The 13,736-nt window shown below is 37.2% G+C and overlaps 1 protein-coding gene across 12 annotated transcripts in view; it reads left to right on the top strand.

Annotated features, from left to right (window-relative positions):
- The window catches only part of LOC120525615 (filamin-A-interacting protein 1), a 283,170-nt gene that overhangs the window by 35,744 nt on the left and 233,690 nt on the right, over window positions 1–13,736 (top strand). For 9 of the 12 annotated variants that reach the window (XM_039748049.1, XM_039748051.1, XM_039748040.1 and 6 more), the window contains one exon: window positions 11,941–12,065. The exons of the other annotated variants lie outside the window; for them this stretch is intronic. In XM_039748049.1, the coding sequence (XP_039603983.1) occupies window positions 12,051–12,065 (15 nt within the window). In that variant the 5' untranslated portion in view covers window positions 11,941–12,050. The remainder of the gene's footprint in view (window positions 1–11,940; window positions 12,066–13,736) is intronic. 12 annotated transcript variants of the gene reach the window in all.

Genomic DNA, 13,736 nt, shown 5'->3' with positions numbered 1-13,736 from the left:
AAGGTTAACCAAGTAGGTTTAATCTCAGAACCTTCTCCTTCCCCCCTTTGTTTCAAAGTGCAAATATCTGTGACCCCATATCAAAGCTAGAAGTCAGGTAATGCCATGCCACTCTCTGCTTCTTTTAAGCGATTTGTTTTAATATAGGGCCTTTTTGCCTTCCATAAAAATAAGTTTACAACAGAGTCACATTTTTAAAAAAGGATTTGCTATGTAATATGATTTATTAACAGTACTGCAGTGTCTTTGTCATTGACACTGTACTGACATTTGTTTTTATTAATGGCTAAAGCCAGAGCCAAGTCACATAGCCATTACATGACAGTGTTTCACATTAGAGATTCATTAGGGAATCACAGGTAACATTGACTCCAAAACTTGCACAGTATGATAATTTCAAAGAGGTCCTCAAAAAGTAACAGAATACTGTAATAACTACAAAAAGGTGTGCAGCTTTCAGAACCAGTGCTGTACAGATATTTATGAAATTCTCTTAAACTATCATGAACAAACTACCAAAATAAAGGTTCACTCAATCAGGCACAGACATACTGTGAGAGCCATCCTGCACAGAGACATCCCCTGCTACTTGTCTGCTACAGCTGCTGTACAGTGATCAGTTTGTTGACAGCTGCAACTGACATCCACGTTCCTGCCTTCAGCGGGTGCGAGTTACTTTTTTTGTTGTTGTTTTATGATGGGCAAAGGGTACATTCTTACAAAGTTATCTTTACATCCACTTGACACCAATACTATAGATTTTCACTCCTTCCCCCCTGAGTTTAGCCAAATAAACAGGCTTAATCTGTGCCTCATCAGGCAGCAATATTTACAAATTATCATTGCTCATCAGTTAAAACTGTTTAAAACTGTTTGCAGGAATACCTTCTTATAACACAGTGGTTGTAAAGTTCTGTCCTGAAGGCTCCCTGTGGATGCAGGCGTTTATGACAGTACAATTCACAAATAGCCATTTTTACTTTGAATTGATCTCATTGTCCCCATGTCTGTGTGGGTTTCCTCCTAATGCTCCAGTTTAATCCCATAGTCCATAGACATGCAGGTTAGGCGAATTGGTGGCACTAAATTAACCCTATTATGCTTGGTATGTGCATATGTGTGTGCGTGTGTGTGTTTGCTCAGTGATGGACTGGTGTCCTGTCCAGGGTTTGTTCCTACCTTGTGTTCTGTGCTAGCTGGGATAGGCTCCAGCACCTCAGTGACCCTAGTCTGGATACAGTGGGTTAGAAAATGATTGATGTCATTATTTAGTTAGTTGCCATTTTTCCTAATCTTATTTGCACTCAGAAGAGTGCAGTAGTCAGGGCAGTATTAACCATTAAGCAAAATAAACATGTGCTTAGGGCATCAAGGGATGGAGGGCACCAATTACAAATTAAATCTTACCTATCTGACACACCAGTTCTTGCTCAATTCAGGACATATTTAACATGTCCGGTTTGTCATTTTTGGGCTTATACAAAAACATTTGGACGTGAGTGTCAATAGACTTTGTGGCCTAGGAACCAAGTTACCCAAACTATTCTATAACATTTCAGTAACTATTTACCATTTTGATTTTTCTGATCATAAAATAAGTCATTACTGAAAATTCATAATTAACTGCAGAATTACAGTATTTGAGGGTTCCTCTAGATTGCCTCTTTCTCTTGCACAATTTGACTCAAAAACTACTTAACACATCTTCATCTCATAACAGGCTTAAGTTTCGAGTTTTGTATTTTTCCATCCCAGCTGTTTTAGCTCTGTAACGTTCTGAAGAACCTGTGACACACAGACACACACACATCATCGAGATATCAATGTTTTCGGTACCGGGGGTAACACATGATAGGTTATGGTTGGGGACAGCACAAATTTGACAGCTTGCTAAATAAAGGGAAGAGTCCAATTAAAAAAAGAAAATGTTTGGAATTAAACCTGCAACCACAAGGAGGGGCATCTAGGACTGAATTTAGTTTCTGTACCATCACATCAGTTTGTGAATGTTGTTATGACTTTAATCAAGGGGGACCCCTTTCTGACGGTTGTCACTGACCATAAAATAGTCAAGTTTGGGTTTTGAAAAAAAAAATAATTTTGGAAGCACTGCATTAGGTCTTTGTCAATCTTTCTTTAAAAAAATTCAAAGCCAGTAATTGTGGCCTGATTGCTGTATAAATGGTAAAAACCTCTTAGACTCTCAGTACTCACAAGCACAAATTCTTCTTGTACTACTGAATTTTATCAGTAGATCTGGATTTCTTTTGTAAATCATTTGAGTGACACACTGCTTACTTCAGCTGCCTCACAGCTCCACTATTTTGAGTTTGAATCTCAACCAGGTTGCTGTCTGTGCAGTGCATTTTTGCTGGTACTTAATTTGTTATTATATCTCAAACATGGCTAAGTTAACTTAAACTTTACATTTATTTATTTAGTTGACAATTTTACACAAATCTCCCTACTACATTTGAGATACAATTGGTTCCATTTCTTTGTACTTTTCCAATTACAGCACAGGCAGGTGAAGTGACTTGCTTGTGGTCACACAGTGTTAGTTTTCGAAGGGGTTTGAAGTCCAAAGCCTTAGCCACTATGCCATACTGCTTGTTTACTTCATTGCGAACCTGGTTTTATGTTGATTTTACTAAATGTGTACGCATACATGAACCATTAAACCAATGGTTCTTTCATTCCATCTAGCAACCATAGAGTGGAGAACAGAAAAATATTGTGCATCGATGCTTTTTCAATTATAAATGTGTTTTTGAGGGGTCGTCACACAATTGTGTGTTAATACTTACTAGCTTAACCACTGCCACTGGAGATGGGGATGATGGGGTGAGCACAATTGAGGTGGATGAGTTATCAGAGTGATAACAGCAAAGGAGTTACAGAAGACTTGCAAGAATATTTGTTTGAAAAACAAAGAGCATATAGTTTTCATGCATCATTCCCAAGTTACCCAGTATAGAAGTCCTGTTTTGGTTGGCTGGGCTGTATTCTAAATGAAGTTACAGCGACCATAAAAAACTGTCTGGTGCCACTTCGCATGTTCACTATTATGGCCTAAATTTCTAACAGAGGTGCACAAAAGTTTGTATTAAGTTTATCGTGTTTCTCTGATCACTACTTTAAAGTAGTTCAATAGATCTCAGTCTGCTCTTAGTGTGAAGGGTGTAATTATTGCACTATTGAGAGCTGTAATTATTGAGAGAGTGAAAAAGGATCTAGAGGTGGAGTCATTAACAAATCAGCACAATGTCAGTTGGTATGTTTAAATATTTCAAACTAGATTGCTTGCCAAATTATTTCTCAAGATTCACCCGTATAAAATGCAAATAATGAACAAATCTGTAAGGAATGGTTTAGCTCTGTAACTCAACTTTTTATGCAGTTTATTGAATTGTTAAATTAAAACTTGCATGTAAAAATATAAAGATGTATGGTTAATGGTGGAGCTCCTTTGAAAAACATTATTTTAAAAAATGTTATTTAAGACAGTAAATTAGCAGAATCAATTAATTATTTTTTACCACTTTATTCTTTATCCGGTGCCATGAGTTAAGTGACTAAGTAAAGAGTGCATTCATAATATCCTTTCAAAAATTGTCACTTGCTCACACTGCACCCATTACAAATAATTCATTGTTCATAGCATTATGAAAGCCTAACATTAAGCATTTAAACTGGCAGGTATACAGGAATCTATTCTCTATTGTTAATGATTATTTTACTAACAATATGCTTGCTTCCCGTTTCTCTCTTTAAGTAGTTATTAATGTGAGAAATATGCTTGAGTGAAAGAAAAACATATAGTTCTTTTTATTCTATGGTCATTGTTATTTATGTATGGCTCCACTGACATTATGGTGATAATCTTCTTCATGATTCCCAGTATGGTACTAAAATTCATATCTGGGGTCTCAAATTAAAACTTTTAGAAACTCCTGCTGTACATGGGTTTTTTAATTTGGCCCATCAATTTTAAAGTGCAATGGGACTGATGTAGGACTGACCTGGTTTTCACCATTTCTTACAGTGCTGTGAACTGGTATTTCACATCCTTCCCTTCCTTCATAAAAGATGCACACATTATTTTATTTTTTTCCCCCAGCACTATTATTCACAGAACACAGTGAACATGTGAAATCTAAAGTACATGCATTTTATGTCCACGTTACTGTATTGGAGCAGAGTTAGTTAGGTATCAATTGGTTTCAGTCTATATCAAATTCAGGTAATATTGGTATTTTCTATTGTCACATTCACTTTGATATAATTGGAGATGTTGGCAGTATTACTTATTTGATATTAATAAGGTGCAAAGATTTTCTTTATAAACCAAGGAACATTTCAGTATTAATATAAATCTTTGAAATCAATGTAATATTTCCCATCAATTAAAATGTATTGCATCCTCCTCTATAAAACCTTTACCTTCTCCTTAAAGCTATTACAGCAATTTAGAAAATGAAGTTACCGGACTAAACATTCTTACAGAAACTTGACCAATACACAAAAGGAAATTTGACTTTAAAGTGAGGCACATCAGCCTTTAACATTTTGGGAGGTGTTTTACAACAGGATAAGCAGTAAAATCCTGGCCGATTACCTCATTCAGTTTAGGATGTGTAGGTCGTATAAAAGCTGGCCTTTGACTTACTGAGTATCAGGACTGATAGTTTATTGCTGTATTACAGCAAGCAGGATGGATACCATGATGATTGCTTTAGAAATGACTGACATGACTTAAAATGAGTTATTTGATTCAATTTAAAGTGATTGCTAAGTAAGCTGTAAAAATTGGGTATTTAGTTCAAATGGCGGGAAACATCCGCATTCAGGATTTTAAGATTGTTTAAAAATGCTTTGTGACTTCAAAAACGTCAGCTGTTAAAGACACTGTTATAGATTGTGTTACCAATGTGTCCATGTCTGTCTACTTTTCCAATCATGTCATTAACCTGTTTATTTGGTCTCAGGGAACTGGAGCAACACCAGTGCCAAACCTGAAAATGGTGGCAATCCCTCGTAGTAGCAGATTGACACACACACTTCCCTGCTCACTCAAACAAGGCCAATTCAGAGATGGCAGTTACCCTGTCATTGTAAATTCTGTTTATAAATTAATAAGTATTTGGTGATGAACTTTCTAAAGAAAACAGCAGCCAAGGATTTATTAGACATTGCACCCCTTAATATTTCACTCTTCTGTGGATCATTTACTACACGCAATGCCACTACCTTCACATTGCGGAAAGTTTTCTGCAGTTTTACAACAGCTCATTAGCAAAGCAAAGACATTTATTTAAACCTGAATTACAAAGAATCATTGACACATAGCCCAGTAAGAACTGTTGAAACTTCAGAGTTCAGGTCTCAGGTCCAAGACTTTTGTGCAGAGTTTTTATTATTATTTTTTTTATGGAATTTCTTTTTAGACCTTTCAAACACAGATTCAGAGTGGTGATACCTAAGAAAAGCCTGCCCCACTCTATGTTAGGATAGGCTTCAGCTTCCCTGCAACCCTGCTCTTGAAAATTGATGCATGGATGGTTTGGATGGTTATGATTTTTGCAGGATTTTGAATTAATCTCTTAATTTTGCATATAGAGAAATATATTACTATTATACTTATATTTTTATTATATTGTGTTCATTATGTTGTTTATAATTTTCATGTTTATTGTAGTTGCTTCCATCTTGTAGAAAGTTTTGATTTCAGTGTCCATTTTGTGGATAGTAACACATCCCCGTTGCCACCATATGGTGCCAGGAAGTTGCACAGTATGAGGTCACTTCCAGGAATTATATAAGGAGATGGTGTGCTTCTCATGGTGCCCAAGGTATCAGCTTCCAAATGAATCCAAAATGTTTACTGCATTATCACTAAGCAGAATATAGACATTGGCCAGAACGGCTGGTTCCTGGACAGGTTTCATCTCCATCAAAACGCTAAATGATATACTAGAGACATTTCCAATGCAGTTTGGGTGTCATTTAGAATTTATAGCATGCCAAAGTACATTGTGGTGGCCTGTTAAAGTTTATGTAGATGTGTCCTTTATTCTATCAACTATCTGTTCTACCCATCCAAGAAATCTAAATAATTAACATAGGTCTCAGCATTAATATCTGCAGTACACCATGTATAGGGATGCATGTAGTAATAAAATGCATTGCATTTGTCATTCCAACAGATGGTGCATCACAAACATTTGTAGTAATAAAACACATTACTAAACAAATATGTGTGATGCATCATCTGTTGGAATAACAAATACAATGCATATGTCTGTGTTATGTGCCATTTGGTATTGAATTTGTAAAGGCAGTTTTTAATGTTTACTGTGCCACCTGTTGGAATGGAAAATATGTTATATGCCATTTAGTATGGGATTCATAAAGGCATTGTTCATGTTTGCAATGTGACATCTGCTGAAATGACAAATGCAATGAAATGTATTACTACAAATGTTTATTTTTGGATAACAGAGGCATAGCAACTGGATGGACACACAGATACACAGATACAAAGACACTTATCCTTTTAGTAAGGCAGATTGCCTGTGTTTCTGATGTTGCTGTCCTAGTAGAAACTGTACTTGAAGTTAAGCCCTCCTGCCTTTTAGAAAGTACTTCATAGCAGCAGATGTTTGTGGTTACTTTGTGTTTAGATGTTTGTGGTTACTTTGTGTTTCCTTATGTAAACTTATGTAAACCCTTTTGTGTTTGTGGGTATTAAAAGTTGTTTTATTTGTATGCCATGTTTAGTGGTCTGGTCTCCTTGAGGCCGGGGCCCTAGCAGTGCCAACAAGTTCAAGCTTTAACAATATTGTATTAATTTTGCATTGCACCCACCAAACATTCTTTCTCATCCTATAACGCAGACAACCTTGCACTCCCCAAAACATGAATGGGATCAAAAAAAATGCATCGTCTAGAATAAACTATAACAGATGTCAACATCTTAGATTAAATATTAGCTGCCTCCTTGATAACTTACAAAACAAGAGCTTTCATTAAAAGTAAAGTAAGAGGAAAAATATGAAAGTAGTGAATAAATTACGAACACAAATAATTTACCCTTACTACCCTAAAACTTTCTGTCTTTCATGCATTCTGTGTACGCAGATCTATACTTTTGTACACAGACAAAATAATGGCATTTTGACATCAGTCTGGTCTACCACACTCACTTGGAGAGCTGTCTGTCTATTCCCTTTTGGTGTCCCCTGCAGACTTGTCCACATTGATTGTGCCACAAGCAACACATAAACAAACATGGATACTTGTAAGGAGCAGCAGCTATCCAAGGAAATCCCACACTATTATACAGATTATAAAAATGCTTATAAAGCAAACAACATGTAGAAAGAAAGAGACAGATGTATTGTATAATTGTTATTGAGAAATCCATGTGCCAAGGTAAGTAAAAAATATTTCCAATACCTTTCAATACCCCTTCAGTCTGTAATGCACATTTACAAACTGTGTTGCATCCGCAAATGCGAAAATGTAGTGTGAAAGGACCACAGTCCACTTTGCTCATTTGTGTAAGCATGTGCACTGTTTAGGCATTGAAGAATGAGGGAATTTTGAATGAAGCAGATTACCTGCTTTCCCCCTACACACACTTTCTCCCTCTCATTTTTACCTTAGCTGTCATTTTCTCTGCAGGCTGTAATCCTCCAGCCTGAGAGCCTATCACTGAAAGCTCAGTGATCCTACAGTTAAGTGACATTTTAAATCTATCTTGGGTATACTGCCATGGCAGGCTTTCCAAATATGAAAAAAAAAAATAAACTGATCATTCAGTGCTTAAAAGGTCGTGGGTTCCCAGATCGTTTACTAATTTAAGCAGGGTGTCAACCCTTCTTTCTGTGCACCTCCACTGTCTGCTGTTGAGCAGCAGTATTTAGTATTCTCTGCCTTGTAAAATAGTGCCCTTCAAATCAGCAGCTGGCTTTAGATCATGGGCTACACTGGTGCCTATTTAGTTATGGTGGCTATCAGGGACTTTCACACACCTTTAGGGGAAGCTCTTTACTGTACCCGTTTTTTTGTACTCAAGCAGGTTCTTCCTAAGGATTTCTCTTTCCTAGTCTGACATGTCTCTCCTCCGTGGGCTTTCCTTGCTCTCTGGCAATAATGTATTTTAACTTCCTTAGCATTCCATTTTTTTTACCAAAAATCATGTAAAGACTTGCATTTTTCGGCTTGAAAAATTTAAATTTTATTAAATGTCATCTTTCTACTGTGAAACATGCAAAACAGTAAATGTACAAAGTCAGAAGTGTAGAAATTATAATGATACAAATATAAATAATAATGATGAATAATAATAATATGAATAGCACACTGCACATATGCGAGTGATGTGTCACTTTTGGCTTCCCAGAATCACTTTAAGGTTCACTGACCGTTTCAGTTTCACTGCCCGATGAGAGGCATTTCTTACAAGATGCCATTATGAGGCTTGGAGAAGATGCCTCTACACCATTGCCCATGTAATGCTCAGGCAAGACATGCCTACACTGTTGCCTGAGTAACGCTCAACACTAACGCTGTTGGCATCTCGGATTTTACACAAAATACGTCTGTACAGTTGCCCAAGTGACACTTGGGATTAACGCTTTTAGGACTGTTTTTATAGCCTGAGTGACCCTCAGGTCTAATGCTATGGAGGTTAAAGGCTCTTACAACTTCCTTGTATAAGGACAACCAATGACAATATGTACAGTTTCCATATATCACTATATAATATAATATATATAGAATCACTGTGTACACAAATGCAATACCACAAGGTGACTTGAATATTTGGCTCTGATGCAACCTAAGAAGTGGACTTCTGGTCAAGAGGAGGAAAAGATCTGATACATGATCAGAACAAAGTGCATGATTAGTCATGGAAAAATGAGATTTTTTCTAACTAGTCTCAGTGTAGGACTGTTGCTAGAGACATGCTGCATGTGAGTAGTACCAGAGACGACTAGTAGTGGTAGTGGTATTGTCACAAGGATACAGAATACAGTGAAATTTCTACTTGCATGTCTGACCATGCAACACATTGCCACTCTCTGGTGCCATGATGAACAAGAATTTGGTAAAATATAGACCTTTATTCTATTTTACACTGACACACTGGGCCTATTCATCGTTTGGTCCATAATGTTCCAGTAGGCTGTTTTTCCCAGGTATCAAACACGGTGCCCCAAGAAAACATAAAGACTCTCGCACTTGTCTCTTGCTACATGTACGGCCACACTAGTGTCGTGCCAGTCTTGCCTTTGTCTTAACTTAACTCCCGTCTTTGAGCATGTAATGTTGGTGCCACTTGGGACACATGATGAAGCAAGTGGAAGTTCCATAATTTATAGTCAACACATTAGAGTCTGCAGTTTAGAGAGAACATAGACGTAGGACAGTGTATTTGGATCCTCCATTAAGACTTGGTTTTGCCTTCCACACAACTATAAATTTAAGGGCAGATTTCCAATTGTATATTGGCTAGGACAGTGCAAACCAAAGTTATATCCACAATAACATGCTTTCCTTTAAAAAATGCATTTTTAATCACAAACGATACCTGTCTACACTAGCGCTTTCACATCATTTACAAAAGTACCTGCGTCCACACTAAAACAACTGAAAATGCATATCAGCGGAAAAATCCATGAAGGGATGGTAATACTGCCAACCACGGGATTTAGTTCTGTGGTGACCAGTAAATCATTTGCTCTTTTCTCTAGATTTTCTCTATGTGTGCAGCATTCAGACGTACCATTTTAGTACACAATGAGAGCAATGGAAAGCAACTTTTCGAAAGCTGCTTTCTTGAAATATGGTTTTCTTCCATGAAAGGTGACCAGTCGAAGAATGAGACATTGTAATTAGCAGGAATCAGTCAGGGAACGGACAAACCAGATCTCTATTGGAGTCTGCAGTTCCAGAAATCTGTATTTGTGCCTGTCCATATTATAACACCGAGACTGCATTTTCAGAAGTTCAGCTCTGGAGAGTGTTTTAAAAAGCTCTGGGGGTTGAAAACTTTAGGGTGGTGTGAATGAAAGGCAAAAATGCAAAGAAAATGTGGTTGTGTGGATGAGGCCTAAGAGTCATAATATAGTAGATGTTGTCAGAAGAATTGACAAAACAGCCACATAAAGGTTCGGGATAGCCACCTGTATATTATTTCCTGGCTGCAAAATAGAGTAAATGATCACATTAGATGTGTATACAACAGAGTCCAGAACAGAACTGTATTGCTGGCAAAAAGATAATAGTTTTAAGGCAGACCGGAGGAAGTGATGTCATTTCTGTGGCCGGAACCAGAAGTTATGCCACTAACCCCAGTGACTGGATGTGACGTCTTTGCGGTCGGAACCAGAAGTGATGTCATTGGGACCAGGCAGAATTTCCCATAACTGGTCTGCAGAGGAGTGAGAGAAAGATTTAGTGCACCCCCTGGTTTGGCGTAGAGTTACTCTCATTCAGGCCCTTTAGCTTCCTCCCATGCGCATGTGTGTGACAGTATCTAGAGACTATAATTATAAAACTGCCCATGTGGCCAAAAATAATGTCAGAGGATTGTTAAAAATTATGGTCACCCTCACTTTTGGAACGTAATTGAAAATAATACTGCATGGGGAAAAGTTAACCAGATTTTTCAGAAACTCCTAACTTTGCCTTTGGCATTCATTCCAGAATGATAACCAAGAAGCTGATTTGGATTATTACTATGACTCTAAAAAAGGAAAAAGCCAGTGTTTAATTTTCTAAAGATAAGTGCAGTCTTTAAACTGCAGAGTATATAAAATCAAGTATTAGAATATTCCCAGTTTAGTCCCCACAAAAGGCTAACATCAGAGGTACTGGGGCCTTGTGCTCTCCTCTACACGTTTACTGGACAGTCCTCCTGCTCTTACACCAAACATGGTCTGTCATCTTTCTCTGAAGTTCCCAAGGTTTAAACTTTCAAAACCAGTCTACATCTGTCTGACATGTAGGATAATCCAGCTTTTAGGAGACCCCAGACACATCAAATAATGGGAGAAGATGGTTCCCATGCCATTACTAAAGGTAAGGTGTTAGCTAGGCCATCTGCCCAACACAGTGGCCAGCAGTGTTTCATTAAAAATAATCATGCTATAGTGTGGAGCCTCAAGACCCTGCAGTGACCCTGAAGGAAACCCCGACTCTGAAACACCCAAAGACAACTTCACAGAGGCTCAAACTTAGAAGATAAGTAGATTGGCTTCTGATTTGGCTTGACTTTCCCATTGAAACATTAGAGAATAAAAATCTCCTCTTTGTGAATGTGGAATGTATTATTTTCTTCAGTCATGTACTGTACTGTATTGTAACAAAGTATCCAATAAAATATGAAAACCTTTATCTTTCTCTTAACTGAAATGGACTAATCATAGCAGTCCTTTTAAACATTTCTTCTTGGATGGCTTATGCCATACCAACTGAATAAGCTGAATATTTATGAGTTGAGTAACTGTTCCAAAATCCTGCGGAATATAGAAACAATGCATAAATCAAAGAGATTTTGAGGGTGAAGACTGTATCATGTTTTGAGAAGAAAGCTGAATTTATGCAATATATTTAATAGACCAAATTCTGTTTGAATGTTAATTTGCAATGTGAATCTGCTCCACTTGCACAATTATTGTAAAATTACATAGAAAGGAAAAGTATTGGTGATATGCTTTGGATCTGTAGTTTCACCAACATGGCAATCTTAACACCTAATTTCATAGTCACCTTGGTATTCCAAAGCTGTTTCTAAAGCTTAGCCTACTACAGTGCAGGAATGTTGCACAAATGTTTTTGTACTTCACTATCAACAAAATGTTTTATTTAGAGTACTTTAGAGTGCATTGGTCAAAGGTCAAGCTCCTTGTGCTCTCTCTTGTCTTACAGGCTTGTGAAGCAGACAAATGAGTAGCTCAGCTCAATAAGTTAAAGGAAGTTTCGTCAAGTCAGAAAATTATGTCTGATCTCCTTCAGGACAGAATGCTGACATCACTACAATGAGCATGGGAAAGGTGCTATATAAATAAAAACTTATTATTACTGTTATTATTATTGCTACTACTACTACTACCATTCTCTTGTAGCAGGTTCACTTCTCATCTTTGTTCTGTTATTTATCAATTGGGTGAATTCACTTACCTGGGCAATATTTGTGGGACATTTCTGTTTAGCCTAGCACCAAAAATCTCAAGGCTCGAATACAGTTTTGATAGGAGGTGTGGAATCCAGTGTGGGGTGTTGTGGGGCTGTGGAAGGCATCAAAAGTCCAGAGAAGAGTTTTGCAAAATCATGGAGAATTTTTTCCCTATCAATGAGCATCAAAGTCTACAGGCATTTAGCACTGTTGTGAAAAATAGAACATTTAATCTGCATTTTAAAAGTTGTAAACGCAAAAGCATATGACATCTGCTGGACAGGTATATACCTAAATTTCTTAATTTTGAAGTGAAGTCATACAGCAGTACAAATATTAAGCATTCACTTAACACAGGCTTTTAGTTGTTGACAACTGGAGCAGTCCATTCCAAAATTAGACCCAGTATCACTGACTGGCACTTTCTAATTAAATAAATACATGAAAGCTATTAACAGTTGCTTGCTACAGCTGAGCTTCTCCGAGTAAATAAATAAAGATATTATTACTTTCAAATATTGGTTTGCTTTACGTGAGACAAGACACTGGTTCAGTTCAAAAGACGATGAATGACTAAAGAGAAATGAGTGGAAGTTTTGAGGTGTTGACATGTATTCACTGACTTGTCTTGTGCAGAGGCACCACTCGATGTAAAGTTTTAATTTTCAATTAAGGGCCCAGTTTTGACCGCTGGCCTGAAGCCAGCCTAGCCCCACATATACAGTATAACTCTTACAGCTTGTGATTTTGATAGATGATTACAAGTTCCACTCAGCAGATTCCAGCTGTTTCTTTTTAAACGACAAAGTTCAAACACAGTTGTAACTCCTGGAAAATGATCTAATAGCAAATTCCTAACTGTAGTTTAAAGAAATATGATGTAAGTGTGGCTAGTATAAGAGTGGAAGAGGAGGTAACTTTTGAACCCGGCCAGTTCACTATGTGCAAACATTAAACTGTGCAGAATACTAATACTTCTGAATAAGATGCTCACCAGTTTTACCATTCATGGTAAATATGGCACTTTTCATGAAAAGGAATTGTTATACCAGAGCCACATTTACACTATTTTATGAAAAACATGAGATAATTTTGAAAAAATGTATCCTATACAGAGCTTCTTCTTTGTAACTACGCACAGTAATATCTTGTCAAATTTCTATCTAGTTTTGCTTTTGTTGGCTGGATTGTGAAATGAGAAGTAGCACTATCCATTCACAGCCCTGAACCCCCAATGAGATATACTGTACTGTATATTTACTGTACTGTATGTATACAGTATATAGGGCTGATGTGCCTTTTCTTGGAGTTTGCATTCTCTTCTTGTGTTCACTTGATATCTCTCTAAGAACATTTCCTCATATTGTTACAGCAGTACGATCATTTGGACTGCTGAATTGTTCAGACGACTTGTGTGAGGGTGTACTTTTGTGCTCTCTCTGTTCAACTGTGTAGTAGAAATGACTGCTGAGCAAAGACAGGCAGGAGGAAGCTTAAATTATATGCCACTTTACACAGCAATGAAACAAAGAGACTTGACAATTGAGCA

The sequence above is a fragment of the Polypterus senegalus genome, chromosome 3, assembly GCF_016835505.1.
Source record: "Polypterus senegalus isolate Bchr_013 chromosome 3, ASM1683550v1, whole genome shotgun sequence".
Taxonomy (NCBI): Eukaryota; Metazoa; Chordata; class Cladistia; order Polypteriformes; family Polypteridae; genus Polypterus; species Polypterus senegalus.
The sequence above is the reverse complement of the archived record's forward strand: the minus strand, read 5'-3'. Positions and strand labels throughout refer to the sequence as shown.